This window comes from Xenopus laevis, chromosome 5S (genome assembly GCF_017654675.1).
Source record: "Xenopus laevis strain J_2021 chromosome 5S, Xenopus_laevis_v10.1, whole genome shotgun sequence".
Classification (NCBI taxonomy): domain Eukaryota; kingdom Metazoa; phylum Chordata; class Amphibia; order Anura; family Pipidae; genus Xenopus; species Xenopus laevis.
In genome coordinates, this window is record NC_054380.1 from 1,669,095 (window position 1) to 1,682,847 (window position 13,753).

The window sequence follows — 13,753 nt, forward strand, 5'->3', positions numbered from 1 at the left end:
TTGCATGGGATGACCTTTCATTTGTTTAGAAAATAGAACCCCCACCCCTAAATTGCTTTACTCTCCTAACCCTGATGGGCTCTCTTGCACGGAAGGCTTATCAAAACAAGAAAAAACAGCTTGGTAGCTCAAATTCATATTTATCAACGGAAAATGCAGATAGAGAATAACTGCACATGAGCAAAGGAACGAGGTAGGAAGAAGTGCCTATATAACTGAAAAAATGTGGCCTTCTTCCTTCATCCCGACTTAAATGCGCTGTCTGGTGCCTAAAATACATCTGTGACTATAGTATAGCTGCACAAAACAATGAGGGACTACTCGGCAGTGCCAGGCTGTGGCAGAAAGGCCCCAATGCAAGTTGACTGCAAATGCATGCCTTGCCCCTCCCCCTGCACGTGTGTATGCTGAGACAAGAGAGAGAGTTAGGGGCCGTTTGAGAGGACCAGCATCAAATACCAGCAACCAACTATCCTCCAGGACCATAAACAAGGGGTTGGCAGACAGAAGAGATATGTGACTAGCAGATCTCCCCACCAACTGTTGTGCTCTAGGCACTTGCCTCTTCTGTCTAAAACTAGTTTCAGTCCTGGTCAGGGCCAGAATTAGGGGTAGGCACAAGAGGGCACAATGATAAGGGGGCGCTGGACAGCTACCTCTAAAATTGTCTTCTGCCTACCCCTAGTCTGTGTTTCCGCACCCCTCTTTTCTAGTAAAAGTAATTTTGAAACAACTGGACTTGCTGAGTAATCACTACTCATCCGAGCAGCTTCTTCAGTACAACTGACTGGTGTGGGAAGTTCTCGACATATAAACTCTTCCACTAATCCAATCACAGCGGCACATTCAGGTGACATCTGAAACTCACAGAGGTGTAGATTGTGTGTAGTTACTGTGATAGGATTATCCAATGTGTCATGTGACTCCTAGATACAGCTGTTACTTGTGAGAGTTGTATGAATGGATGTGTGACGTGTTCTGAATCCGCCGGGGTACAGATGTTAGAACACATTGTATGTAGCAGACAGGTGGTGTCTAAGGCCCCCGCCTCTGTTCAGGGATGGTTTCTCCACCTTGACATGAATCGCCTCTTTCACGCCTCGTTCAAACCAGTGTCTTCTTTATCCAAGATTTGGACCTTGTTATCTTCAAAGGAGTGTCCCTTGTCTTTTAAGTGTAGAAAGAAAGCTGAGTTTTGCCCTGTAGAGTTCGCCCTCCTATGCTGAGTCATTCACTTGGTGAGCAGTTGTTTTGTCTCCCCAATGTATAGATCTGTGCTCTCCTCACTACTCTGGGGTCTGCTACATACAATGCTGTTCTAACATCTGTCCCCCGGCGGTTTCAGAACACTTCACACGTCATGTAACTCTCACAAGTAACAGCTGTATCTAAGAGTCACATGACACATTGGATAATCCTATCACAGTAACTACACACAATCTACACCTCTTTGAAGAGTTACAATGTGCCATTGTGATTGGATTAGTGGAAGAGTTTATATGCCGAGAACTTCCCACAGCAGTCAGTTGTACTGAAGAAGCTGCTCGGATGAGTAGTGAAACGTCTTCATTGATTACTCAGCAAGTCCAATTGCAGGTGGCTAACATTTCCCCATCATATAGATACAGTTAAATACAGAGCAGAACGAGCCGATTATAATATCTTCCTTTGTCAGTGACTCCTTGTACCTGGTTAGAGAGTTTCAAATATAAAACTTAAACTTCATTGATTGGATGAGTCGCAGTGTTTGTCCAACCCAACGGAGAGACTCCAACATTTCCTTGTTCTGTTTGTTGTCTGATTAATAGTCAAACAAACCCAATGCTCAAACCCTTGAGGTGAGATGTGTCCCAGTCTGGCCTGAATCTATAGATTCCAGAGGGGCAGTTGTAAGATGAATATTTATTCAGCCTCTGGGGGTCTGTTTGGGCCTCCTTGTACTTGGCATGTCGGGGCCTATTTTGAACCTTAGTCCAGACCTGGTGCAGCACGAGAACAGAATCCTACTGAAACTACAAGTTCATTTTTGTGCAAATCAGTAGGAAGCTATTTTCTTAAGACAGGCAACGTTTATTGAAATAGTGAGACCTTATAAATTGGATGTACATTTGTCTTTCATGCAACTGATTAATGGGGATCCAATATTCCAACTGCGCTGATTTCTGCCCTTTCTACTGACATTCACTTCTGGATCAGACGAGGGGAGACAACAGGGCCCACAATAAAACAAGAGAAAGGCTCATGAAAATGGTACAAAAGGGAGAAATAGGCATGAGATCTCATTTAACCCTACATAAATATGGGGGTTACTGTATTTATATATGTATAGGTACAACAGTGACCCCCTAATATATGTATGGCCTTTCCTGGTGGTCATTGTTTAAAGGGATACTGTCATGGAAATTTTTTTGGTTTCAAAACACATCAGTTAATAGTGCTACTCCAGCAGAATTCTGCACTGAAATCCATTTCTCAAAAGAGCAACAGATTTTTTTAGATTCAATTTTGAAATCTGACATGGGGCTAGACATTTTGTCAATTTCCCAGCTGCCCCTGGTCATGTGACTTGTGCCTGCACTTTAGGAGAGAAATGCTTTCTGGCAGGCTGCTGTTTTTCCTTCTCAATGTAACTGAATGTGTCTCAGTGGGACATGGATTTTACTATTGAGTGTTGTTCTTAGATCTACCAGGCAGCTGTTATCTTGTGTTAGGGAGCTGCTATCTGGTTACCTTCCCATTGTTCTGTTGTTTGGCTGCTGGGGGAAGGGGGGGGTGATATCACTCCAACTTGCAGTACAGCAGTAAAGAGTGATTGAAGTTTATCAGAGCACAAGTCACATGACTGGGGGCAGCTGGGAAACTGACAATATGTCTAGCCCCATGTCAGATTTCAAAGTTGAATATAAAAAAATCTGTTTGCTCTTTTTAGAAATGGATTTCAGTGCAGAATTCTGCTGGAGCAGCACTATTAACTGATTCATTTTGAAAACCTTTTTTTTTCCCCATGACAGTATCCCTTTAAGGTGCAGTTTGGAAATAGGTTTGACTTGAAAAAATGGGGCCCAGTGAAGTCATCAGTGTCTTCACTTCTTTGAGAAGTTGTTTAGAGCCGATATAAACTGAAGTGTCTCTTTGTACATTGTTTAGTGCAAGAGATAACGTACATATTCTTTGATTAAAGGAGAAGGAAAGCTACAGGGGCATTTTATTGCCAATAGATTAGCTGCAATAGTGCAAGCTAGAATGCTATATTTATTCTGTAGAATGTTTTACTATACCTGAGTAAAAAGCTCTAGAAACTCTCTGTTTGTTTAGGATAGAAGCTGCAGTATTAATGTGGTGTGACATCACTTCCTGCCTGAGTCTCTCCCTGCTCTGGGCTCAGATTACAGCAGGGAGGGAGAGAGGAGCAAACTGAGCATGCTCAAGCCCTAGCCCTGGAGGTTTAAGCTGAAAACAGTTAGTCTGATACAGAAGCCCATAAGTACACAATAGAAGGAAAGAAATGTGATGTTTCTTTTGACAGGGGACTCAGAGCAGCATTACTTTGAGGGGTTACTGGTGTATTTAGATGGACCTTTCGGATACGGCTTACTTAGTTTTTACCTTTCCTTCTCCTTTAAAATAAGAGGCACAAGCCCTATTCATTGCACTCATGGGGAGGACGGTGTCCCGGGAGGTACATCACATCTTTACTGGAATAGTGACATCTTGTGGGGAGTTTTGGGTAGTGTTAAGATCTTAATGATTCCAGTTTTATTTTCTTTTTATAGAATATAATTAAGAGAAATCCTTGTATGGGGCAAAAACATTCCAAGATTCAGGGACATTTTTTTTTGTTCCCAACACTTTTGTGAATTCCCCCCTTAGAATTGCTCTAAAGTTTCGTGTGGCTCATTAGGCAGCACTTGGGGTCCAGTTTTCATGTTGTCTGGGGGTCAGTCCAGTTTCCTCCAACACCCCAAAAACATACAGACAGGTCGGGCCCTGATAATATTGACTATACTCTACTGTGTCTGATAGGGATCTTGGATTGTAAACTCCAGGGGGGGCAAACACTGATGTAAATGAAATATAAAGCTAAATATGTCAGACACATAAACGGAGAAACTTCCAGTCTAAGGTCAATGTTACACAGTTTCTCTGCTATCAAATTGCAGACACTTTATACCCCTTTCAAAGAGAAGTAAAACCTAACTAAAGAAGTAGCTAGAAATGTTGTCCATGATGTTTTGTGCTTCTGTAAGAATGGTATGCTTGACAAAGGGGGTTACCCCGATACGTTGCATTGCACTCTGCTTCAATAAATCACTGAAATGTTCACGCAGACCTGAGTGCCGTGAGGTTTTTCTACATTGCGGCATTGGGAGGTTGCCGAGCCTCCACCCACGTGCACCAGGCTTAGCTTTATTCATCGACAAGGAGGGTGTGCGAATCCACACTACATTGGTTGAAAACAAGTTATGAGGACATAGGGTACTGTACCCACAAAGAAGCCATTGCCTTGATAGAGGCATCATTTATTTATACCCAGAGCACAATGAGGAGTTAAAGCTGCATTGGAGTCACCAAACACTTCAGCAGAGAACACTGTCACACATTTACATCTTTGGAAAAGGACTGAATTAAATGCAATGCTCTTTAGCTTTTATTCACAGAACTTCTGTGCATTTTAATCCACCGGGGATTGTACCTAAAGGATCAAAACATGGCGTATTTTGCATAATGGAAATTATATACAGTGAATAAAGTGCCCCCTGTTGTAAAATATAAGGATATTATAAGTTACAGAGGAGTTTCATGACCATATAAAAGTACGAGGCTGAAGGCTGAGTTATACAGGTCATGGAACTCCGAGGTAACTTATAATATCCTCATATTTTACAACTGGGGGTACTTTATTTATTATAATACACAAGTTTCAGTGAGTCATGTGACAGAAATGACATCAGAACTCACCGTTTATAAGGATATAATTTACAAGATATTCATGGCTTTTGTGTATTATATACATATATACACACACACACACTGAAAAGGAACAATCTTTGCACCAACATGGGCCAATTCCTTTTTTATAAGTAAAATGAAGGACAAATAAAAAGGAATAAAACCAAGCAAACATATTGCTGTTTCCGGCTTTCTGATGCTGAAGGTCTGTACACTAACTATAGAACGGAGTTAAAATGTCATGGCTGTTTTAATCAAATTGGAAGTAGAGGCCAGTAAACATTAATATTGAGCATGCCGGCGTCCTCTAGTGACCAAACTGAGGTACAACCGTATGCTTAAAGGAACAGTAACGTCAAAAAATAAAAGTATTGTAAAGTAATGAAAATATAATGCAGTGTTGCCCTGCACTGGTAAAACTGATGTGTTTGCTTAAGAAACTCTACTATAGTTTATATAAATAAGCTGCTGTGTAGTAATAGGGGCAGCCATTCAGGAGAAAAGGCTCAGGTTACACAGCAGATAGCTGATAAGCCCTATCTGTCTAATGGTGTGATCTGTTATCCATTAGTTAACCTGTGCCATATAGCCGTTTTTCAATTTCCGCCATTGCTCCACAGCAGCTGGTTTATATGAACTATAGTAGTGTTTCTGAAGCAAACAGATCAGTTTTACCAGTGCAGGGCAACACTACATGATATTTTCTTTACTTTAAAGCACTTTCATTTTTTTGGTGTTACTGTTCCTTTAAATAATTCTCCAAGGCATGCTTACAATTTATAAATCCAATGTCACTAGACAAAACCAAGAATGTAATGATAGCAATAGTACTTTTCTATACAGGGAATTGAACAAATGAAGACAGATATCAGAGGGGGGGATCTCTTAATGAAATTGAAGAAAAGGGAGGTTTACTGGATTTTTCATCTACAAACCAGGTTGCCACTCGGACTTAATTATAGGTTTGACGTTACTTGTTATATTTAATTATATGTATTCTATTTTATATTGTGTAAATGATACTTTTGTAAATGCCCCGTAACATGGATTATTTAACACATAGATCATTGAAGTTTAGCAAAGCCATTAGCCCTGTGGAGGATACAGTTGTAACACATGTGCTGGATTGTAATTGGTTTTATTGAGGGGAGGGACTATGAGAGCTGGTATTTAAGGAATAAAAGAAAAGAGACTAGTTGGGTTTTGCCTATGACTAAGTGCTAGGTAAGCATGAAACGCGTTAGGCGCTATAAGGGGTTATTTTTTTAATGTATTTTAATACTTGATGTAATAAACTCTATTTTTTAACTTGTCAGCATGCCTTGGAGAATTATTTAAGCAAAATGTCATGGCTGCCTGAGATGAAATAGACTAAACTCTGCCCTGGCTTTTTGAATACGTTAAAATGAAAATCAATGCCAGTGGGAATATTGTTTTTCTTGACCTTCCTGACATGCATGGGCCTATACAGCATGCTGGAACTATATACATTGGGGATCAGAGATTTCTGCACCCCTTCTCCTGGGATCCTGAAAGCTCCAAATTACTGTGAGGCCATCAGAGTTCATTTCATGCAAATAATTTAAATTTCGAAAAAATATTTCCATTTTCTCTGTAATAATAAAAACTTGTACTTATGCCTAACTAAGCTGCATAAAACCATATTGGTGGCATATATATATATCTATCTCTATCTATATCTCTATCTATCTCTCTATCTCTCTCTCTTTTTTTTCAAAGTGCAAACCACACGGATACTGCAAATAAATGCCTATTAGACATTTTCATTTCCTGTTATTGGTCCTTTAAATAAAAAGCCAATGTCAGTGTCCACTGGGCCCAAGGACAGACAAAAAGAGAACTGTTTCTTTAATCCCCGGCAAATCTTGTTGCACCCTTTCTGGGCAGCAAACAACTGATAGAATAGTACAGAGATCCCCAAGCTGTAGCTCTCTGAATGGAAAGAAGTACAGGTATGGGACTTGTTATCCAGAATGCTCGGGACCTGGTGTTTTCCAGATAACGGATCTTTCTGTAATTTGGGTCTTCATGCCTTATGTCTAATAGAAAATCATGTAAACATTAAATAAAGCCAATAGGCTGGTTTTGCTTCCAATAAGGATTAATTATATCTTAGTTGGGATCAAGTACAAGCTACTGTTTTATTATTACACAGAAAAAGGGAATCATTTTTAAAAATGAGTATTATTTGGATAAAATTGAGTCTATGGGAGACAGCCATTCCGTAATTTGGAGCTTTCTGGATATCGGGTTTCCGGATAAGGGATCCTATACCTGTACTGTATATCAAAAGAAAAATATAGCCTATTTAGTTCTCTATAAAGCTAAGTAAAGGACATAGGATATTCTTTTACCATGAAGCTTCATCCCTCAGCTTTAGTGAAACTTATTCCCGGTGAATATAAAGAAAATTGCAGAATGTTTGGTTTAATGGAACCATAAGTGTTAAATAACACACCCCTCAGACACAGGATCCTTATTGTTTTACTTAGAAGAAGACAAATATTTTTCCAATGGTCAGGACAATCCCTGGCTTATGACATTGTAAGTTGCAGTTTGAAAAGCCACAGTTTGGGGCTCCATACACATACGCTGGTACATATACAAAACATATATTTTCTAAAATGGTTCAAAGTGCAAGAAAAGTATAAATAAATGTAAAGTTTCCACCCTCACCTCAATCTTTCTCACGTGAATACAAATTCAGTTCTCTTTTCCTGTCCTGATACTGCTTTATTTATATATATATATTTTTTAAATCCCTGCAAATTAGGTGTGCGTTTGCTTATCTATATTTTTGTCATTGCCAGATAGGAAATTTGTTACTTTAATAAATTAGCTGAAACAGAAATAGATTTATCCTTTAAGGAAATATATTGACCAAAATGAATATTTTCTGTGAATGGGTGGTAAAACAAAAGATGCACACAGAAACTCTGTATCCATGTGTATGTTCAGAGTTAAGGTGGCCATATATGGGCAGATAAAGCTGCAGATATCGCTCCTTTAGACCAATTTGGCAATTTATCTGCCCGTGTATGGGGGCGTCCGACGGGTCTTCCTGATTTATATCTGGCCACGATATCGACAGGAAGGTTTGATTTTTCCACCGACCAACCTGTCGGAGCCCATTGCTCGTCGTTGTAATCCAATCGTTCAGCCCTAGGGAATGTTCGGATTACCTCGATATAGCCGTGCCGTTGGTGGGCATATTGGGGAAAGGTCCGCTCGTTTGGCGATGTCTCCAGATGAGTGGATCTCTTCATGTATGGCCAGCTTAAGCAGGGAACACTCAGGATCCGTATTGTTATATGTCCATTCAGGAGCGGCTTTTAGTTCAGAGAAAGTCCACATATCAGTCTTAAAAGCTGTTGGGATGTCAACCAATGGAAAAATGTAAGAATACTGAAGTGTTAGAAATTCTGGAAAGGTTTCCTGTAAACGTAAAATGAAGTAAAATGTCTACACATTGGATTTTGGTGCTGAATTAAGCGGAATCTCACTAAGTTCAGTTCGCAAGCACAAATACTCCCCTATCACTGCCATTAAAGCAATGCAGACCATGTTAAGGAGCCACCAGGTGAATGTATAGGGGAGGTGGGAGGTATAAATCCAACAACCAAACAGGTGGAACAGGTGAACTGTGACCGTAAAGTCCAAGCATTGCTTTCCTCTGCGGATAAAGTACAATAGGCCCAAAGCACATGTCCACGAATTCATTATAAAAGCCATCATTGAGACCCGCCCGGGAACTGATGAAAATCCTAAAATTTCATCATTAAATATCTGATCAAGGGAAGGGCTGTAGTGAATGACCAAGTCCAGCACTGCAATCCATAGTCCCAAAAAGCTATAGTAGATTAACTGCATTAAAAAAATCTGGGAGACGATAAGGACTGGATCCCATATGTAGCTTCGGAATTGTCCGGCCATCTTTAATGCGCACACAGAGTGGAACTTGTTCACAGAAGCAGGTGTTTCTGGGGGTGAGAATAAAAAAGGCATATTAGGATTCTGTAAGTACACCAGAAATCTACTATAGCATTATATACAATTATACAGAGGGCATTACCTCAAGACATAGTAAGATATTGTGCTTATTTGTATTTATAGTCAAATATTGTTCAAGCTGCGATCAATGTTAAAATGGTCAAATGAGATAACAAAGAAGAATATGCCATTGTTGTTAACAAAACAAGAACAATTAAAGGTAGAATTTCTCCAACATGGAAGTATTTTACTTGCCAAGAAAAGCAATTGCAATGAATCGGTTAGAAATTAAGAACGTTTCAAGGCCGCTGTTTATGTGGAAGCCTGAGAAAGAGTTAATAGATTCTGCAGTCTCGTTAACAACTAAAGTGAACTCCATTAACACGAGCTTATTGGAAGCTTTGTATAAGGTTTTATTAAGGTGAAACTTAACGGATAGTTAATTATATTGAGACTGTGAAGCCAAACTGCTCTATGTTTATGGAGGACTCGTCCTGTCGTCTCCACATTCATTAGTAGGGTATAAAATGGCATCTTTTCTTGGTTTCAGATTAATATTAGATCTGATCCAATTTAAATGTAAGGGGGTCAGTTATCAAAATCTGAAATATATCATTTTCTGAAAGCTGCTTCCACCAAATCTGTACGAGTTTTTCCCCTTCTTTATCAATACATTTTTATGAAAATTTCCTATGCAGGGAAAAAGCTCAAAAAAAAATTTAATTGTACAAATTTTTTGAATTTGACGCTTAAAAACCACAAAATCTTGGGATTATTGCACAAAAACCAGCGCAGATCAGGATATCTGCAGGACTTCTCCTCGGGAGATCAGAGATGCCGAATTTTCAGATTCAGACTTTTTCCATCCTCAGGGAATAATAAATCCTAAACTTAGATTTTTTCCCCCCCACTAAATATTTGGATTTTATAGTAAAAAAATTATTTCAAGTTTTTGGCATTGGGACTTTAAAGGAGACATATAGGATAAATAAAAAAAACCTAATTTTGTAGGCAATTATAAGTGATTTATGGTGTTGCTTTTACATGGTGCTAAAAATGTATGTTATCTTGAAAAATAGCCCCTTTATTGGAGTTCCCTATAGATGTTCTCTGGTCCCTGTCTGTGTTTCAAATGAGGGGTGGGCGTGTCCCTGGCAGAAGCACAGTAGGAGGGGGACAGCCAATCACAGCCCTGCAGTCACACAAGCACAGACAGGCTTCAGTTCCCTATCAGGTCCTGCTAGCTGCTGATTGGTTCCTGTCCTACAGTGCAGTGAGCTGAGTGCACAGCCTGGGAATTCAGGGAGCAGCAAATGGAAGTGAAGGGAGGGATTATTAAGGTTTTTGCAGAAATATTCAATAAATCTTATACTCGAGTATAGCTACCGTATATGCTCGAGTATAAGCCGAGTTTTTCAGCATCCAAATTGTGCTGAAAAAGTCTACCTCGGCTTATACTCGGGTCGGCTTATACTCGAGTATATACAGTAGCTAAAATCTTGCCTTAAAAACAAATGTAACAGGTAGCAATGAGTTGCATGTAATGTCATACACATGAATGAGGATACATCTGGAGCTCCGCTGAGTTCAGCTCCTGCACACCGGGTGTTCTGCTGACATAAACAAACTGGGTATTATTCCAATTGCAGCATCAGTTCTCCAGACCAAAACTGTAGAGTCCAGGGACCAAACGATCTAGTCAGCTAGATTTAGCCATAGGCAGGTGTATAGACAGACTTTTGGATTGGTTTAGCATTGGTATGGACAGGAAAATACTGGCCTAAAATACATAACCAAAATAATAAATTATGTATAAAACACATTTTATATTAGTTTAAACAGTAATGTAACAAATGAGGATACAAATGCTGATACAACCTCTTCGACCAATACAAACGGCAGTCTCTGTGTTGTGAACATTTAGATGAATAAAAAGAAAAAACAACAAGGCTTATTACCTCACAATAGAATTTCCTTACAAATACCGCATCACACGCGTCAACCCTGAAAAAGAAAAAACACCATGTTTAGCGCATGTGCTGCATTTATAGTTTGTATCTAAGAAGAAACTGTATAGATATATATATATATATTTATTTTTCTCCCCCATTCATGTCCCCATTATTTATATATGAGATTATTACTCTCAAATTGCTGCCTCACTGCTAGTCATAAGCCTTAGCAAACAAGTAGCTGTTTAAGGTTCCAAGGCCAAGAGATGCAGAACAAACACAAATTGAAACACGTCGGGTAAGAAGACCGATGGCAGTTTGTCTTAGAACATTCCTGTAACACTACTGTCCACACAGCATCGAAGGTGAACTGTCCATTTCACATCATGTTGCCCAAGTTTCTGAACCAATTAGGACACATGCTCAGGGCTCAAGGAAAACTATACCCCCTAACAATGTAGGTCTCTATAAAAAGATATTGCATAAAACAGCTCATATGTAAAACCTGCCTCATGTAAATAAACTATTTTCATAATAATATACTTTTCTAGTAGTATGTGCCATTGGGTAATCAAACGTAGGATTCACTATGCACACAAACAAACTATACATGTAAGGTCACATGAGCCAATTAATAGACAGGGTTCAGTATTTTGCTTCCACACTTCTTCCTGTTACAGTTAGAGTTGTAGTATTTCTGGTCAGGTGATCTCTTCCTGTTACAGTTAGAGCTGCAGTATTTCTGGTCAGGTGATCTCTTCCTGTTACAGTTAGAGTTGTAGTATTTCTGGTCAGGTGATCTCTGCCTGTTACAGTTAGAGCTGCAGTATTTCTGGTCAGGTGATCTCTTCCTGTTACAGCTGCAGTATTTCTGGTCAGGTGATCTCTTCCTGTTACAGTTAGAGCTGCAGTATTTCTGGTCAGGTGATGTCTTCCTGTTACAGTTAGAGCTGCAGTATTTCTGGTCAGGTGATCTCTTCCCGTTACAGTTAGAGCTGCAGTATTTCTGGTCAGGGGATCTCTTCCTGTTACAGTTAGAGCTGCAGTATTTCTGGTCAGGTGATCTCTTCCCGTTACAGTTAGAGCTGCAGTATTTCTGGTCAGGTGATCTCTTCCTGTTACAGTTAGAGCTGCAGTATTTCTGGTCAGGTGATCTCTTCCTGTTACAGTTAGAGCTGCAGTATTTCTGGTCCGGTGATCTCTTCCTGTTACAGTTAGAGCTGCAGTATTTCTGGTCAGGTGATCTCTTCCAGTTACAGTTAGAGCTGCAGTATTTCTGGTCAGGTGATCTCTTCCTGTTACAGTTAGAGCTGCAGTATTTCTGGTCAGGTGATCTCTTCCTGTTACAGTTAGAACTGCAGTATGTCTGGTCAGGTGATCTCTTCCTGTTACAGTTAGAGCTGCAGTATTTCTGGTCAGGTGATCCCTTCCTGTTACAGTTAGAGCTGTAGTATTTCTGGTCAGGTGATCTCTGAGGCAGCACACAGAACATCACTAAATGGTGGCTCAAGGTAAGAGATGTAAAAGGGCAATATTTACTTAAATACACAGTTAGGCCCATAAATCTTTGGACAGAGACAACCTTTCCTCGCATTATTATACAATCTTTTTGTTCAACCCACTGAATTAAAGCTGAATGTCTGCAGTTCAATTGCATCCGAGTTGTTTCATTTAAACTTCATTGTGGTCATGTACAGAACCAAAATTAGTTGTCTATAACTGTATATGTGACCTGTGTGTAGCAGTTTGTTAAGCTTTGTTAATATGACATAAAGCATACCTCCCAACTGTCCCTTTTTCAGAGGGACAGTCCCTCTTTTGACAGCTCAACCCGCAGTCCCTCATTTGTACTGGAAAGTCCCTCTTTTCTCTGCACTGAACAGCCAGAAAAAGAAACAAAGTTTCTCACTTAATTGGCTTTTAGCAGAGAGCCCAGAACAGCTAACAGGTGCAAATAAGAGACTTTGTAACAATTTAGAGACACAAAAACACAGTTTAGATAAGGAGAAATATTTTCAAACTTTCATAACCTGCCAAATTTTGTTAAACAAACATGGTAATTAGGGGGTGTGGCCACAGAAAGGGGTGTGGTCAAAATTGCTGCGCTACGTGCGGGAAAACATTTTTTGTCCCTCTTTTTACTTCCAAAATGTTGGGAGGTATGCATAAAGAATGTGTAGTTTATGTGGGAGTCTAGTTTTGCTTTCAGTCACATAAGGCAACAACAAGCTGAGGGATAAAAAGCCCCATATAAATCCTGTCAGTCTCCACTGAGCAGCCCCGACTGTAACGATAGAGTTGCACGTCCAACCTGAGAGAACGTCTCACGTAACAACACGACACGCAGTGAGAAAGACGCCGGTAACCACTGGACACTGTAAAAGCCAAATCTATAACCTGTTGCTAGGTTACACAGCCCGCCTCCTCCCAACATTCCGGAAAGTGCCGCTTAATGACAATATTAAAGGTCTGAATGAGAAGTGAGGCCTCACCGCATTGTGGCTACTCTCCGAGGCTGCTTCGCAAATAGAGTTTCAGAGCAGAGCTCCTTCACCGTCACAGCTGCTTAGGGATGACATCACTTCCGGTATAAGGCCTGAACGCCGATACACGCAGCGGAAATGACGCCAGCACGCCTTGTACACATTCAGCGCGTGTCACGTCACACGACCGGCTATAAAGATAACAGGCCATAAACTACTGTAGGTTACACAATTTCCCAGCACACTGTGATAGTTCGTGGTTTAAACTACTGTACAAAATGCCTATGGCACTGGGGCATAATAGGACTTGTAGTCCAGCAAGTTTCAACGTCAGAGAAGATACGCAGCACGGCCGGG

The 13,753-nt window shown here is 40.1% G+C and overlaps 1 protein-coding gene across 1 annotated transcript; it reads right to left on the minus strand.

Moving 5' to 3' along the window:
* Positions 1–7,439: 7,439 nt before the first annotated feature.
* On the minus strand, positions 7,440–13,461 carry sys1.S (Sys1 golgi trafficking protein S homeolog; the record flags this gene model as incomplete). Its single annotated transcript, NM_001094416.1, is given in 3 exon segments — positions 7,440–8,951; positions 10,920–10,965; positions 13,406–13,461. A coding segment is annotated over 1 exon segment (471 nt). The 3' UTR covers positions 7,440–8,433.
* Between the last annotated feature and the right edge of the window lie 292 nt (positions 13,462–13,753).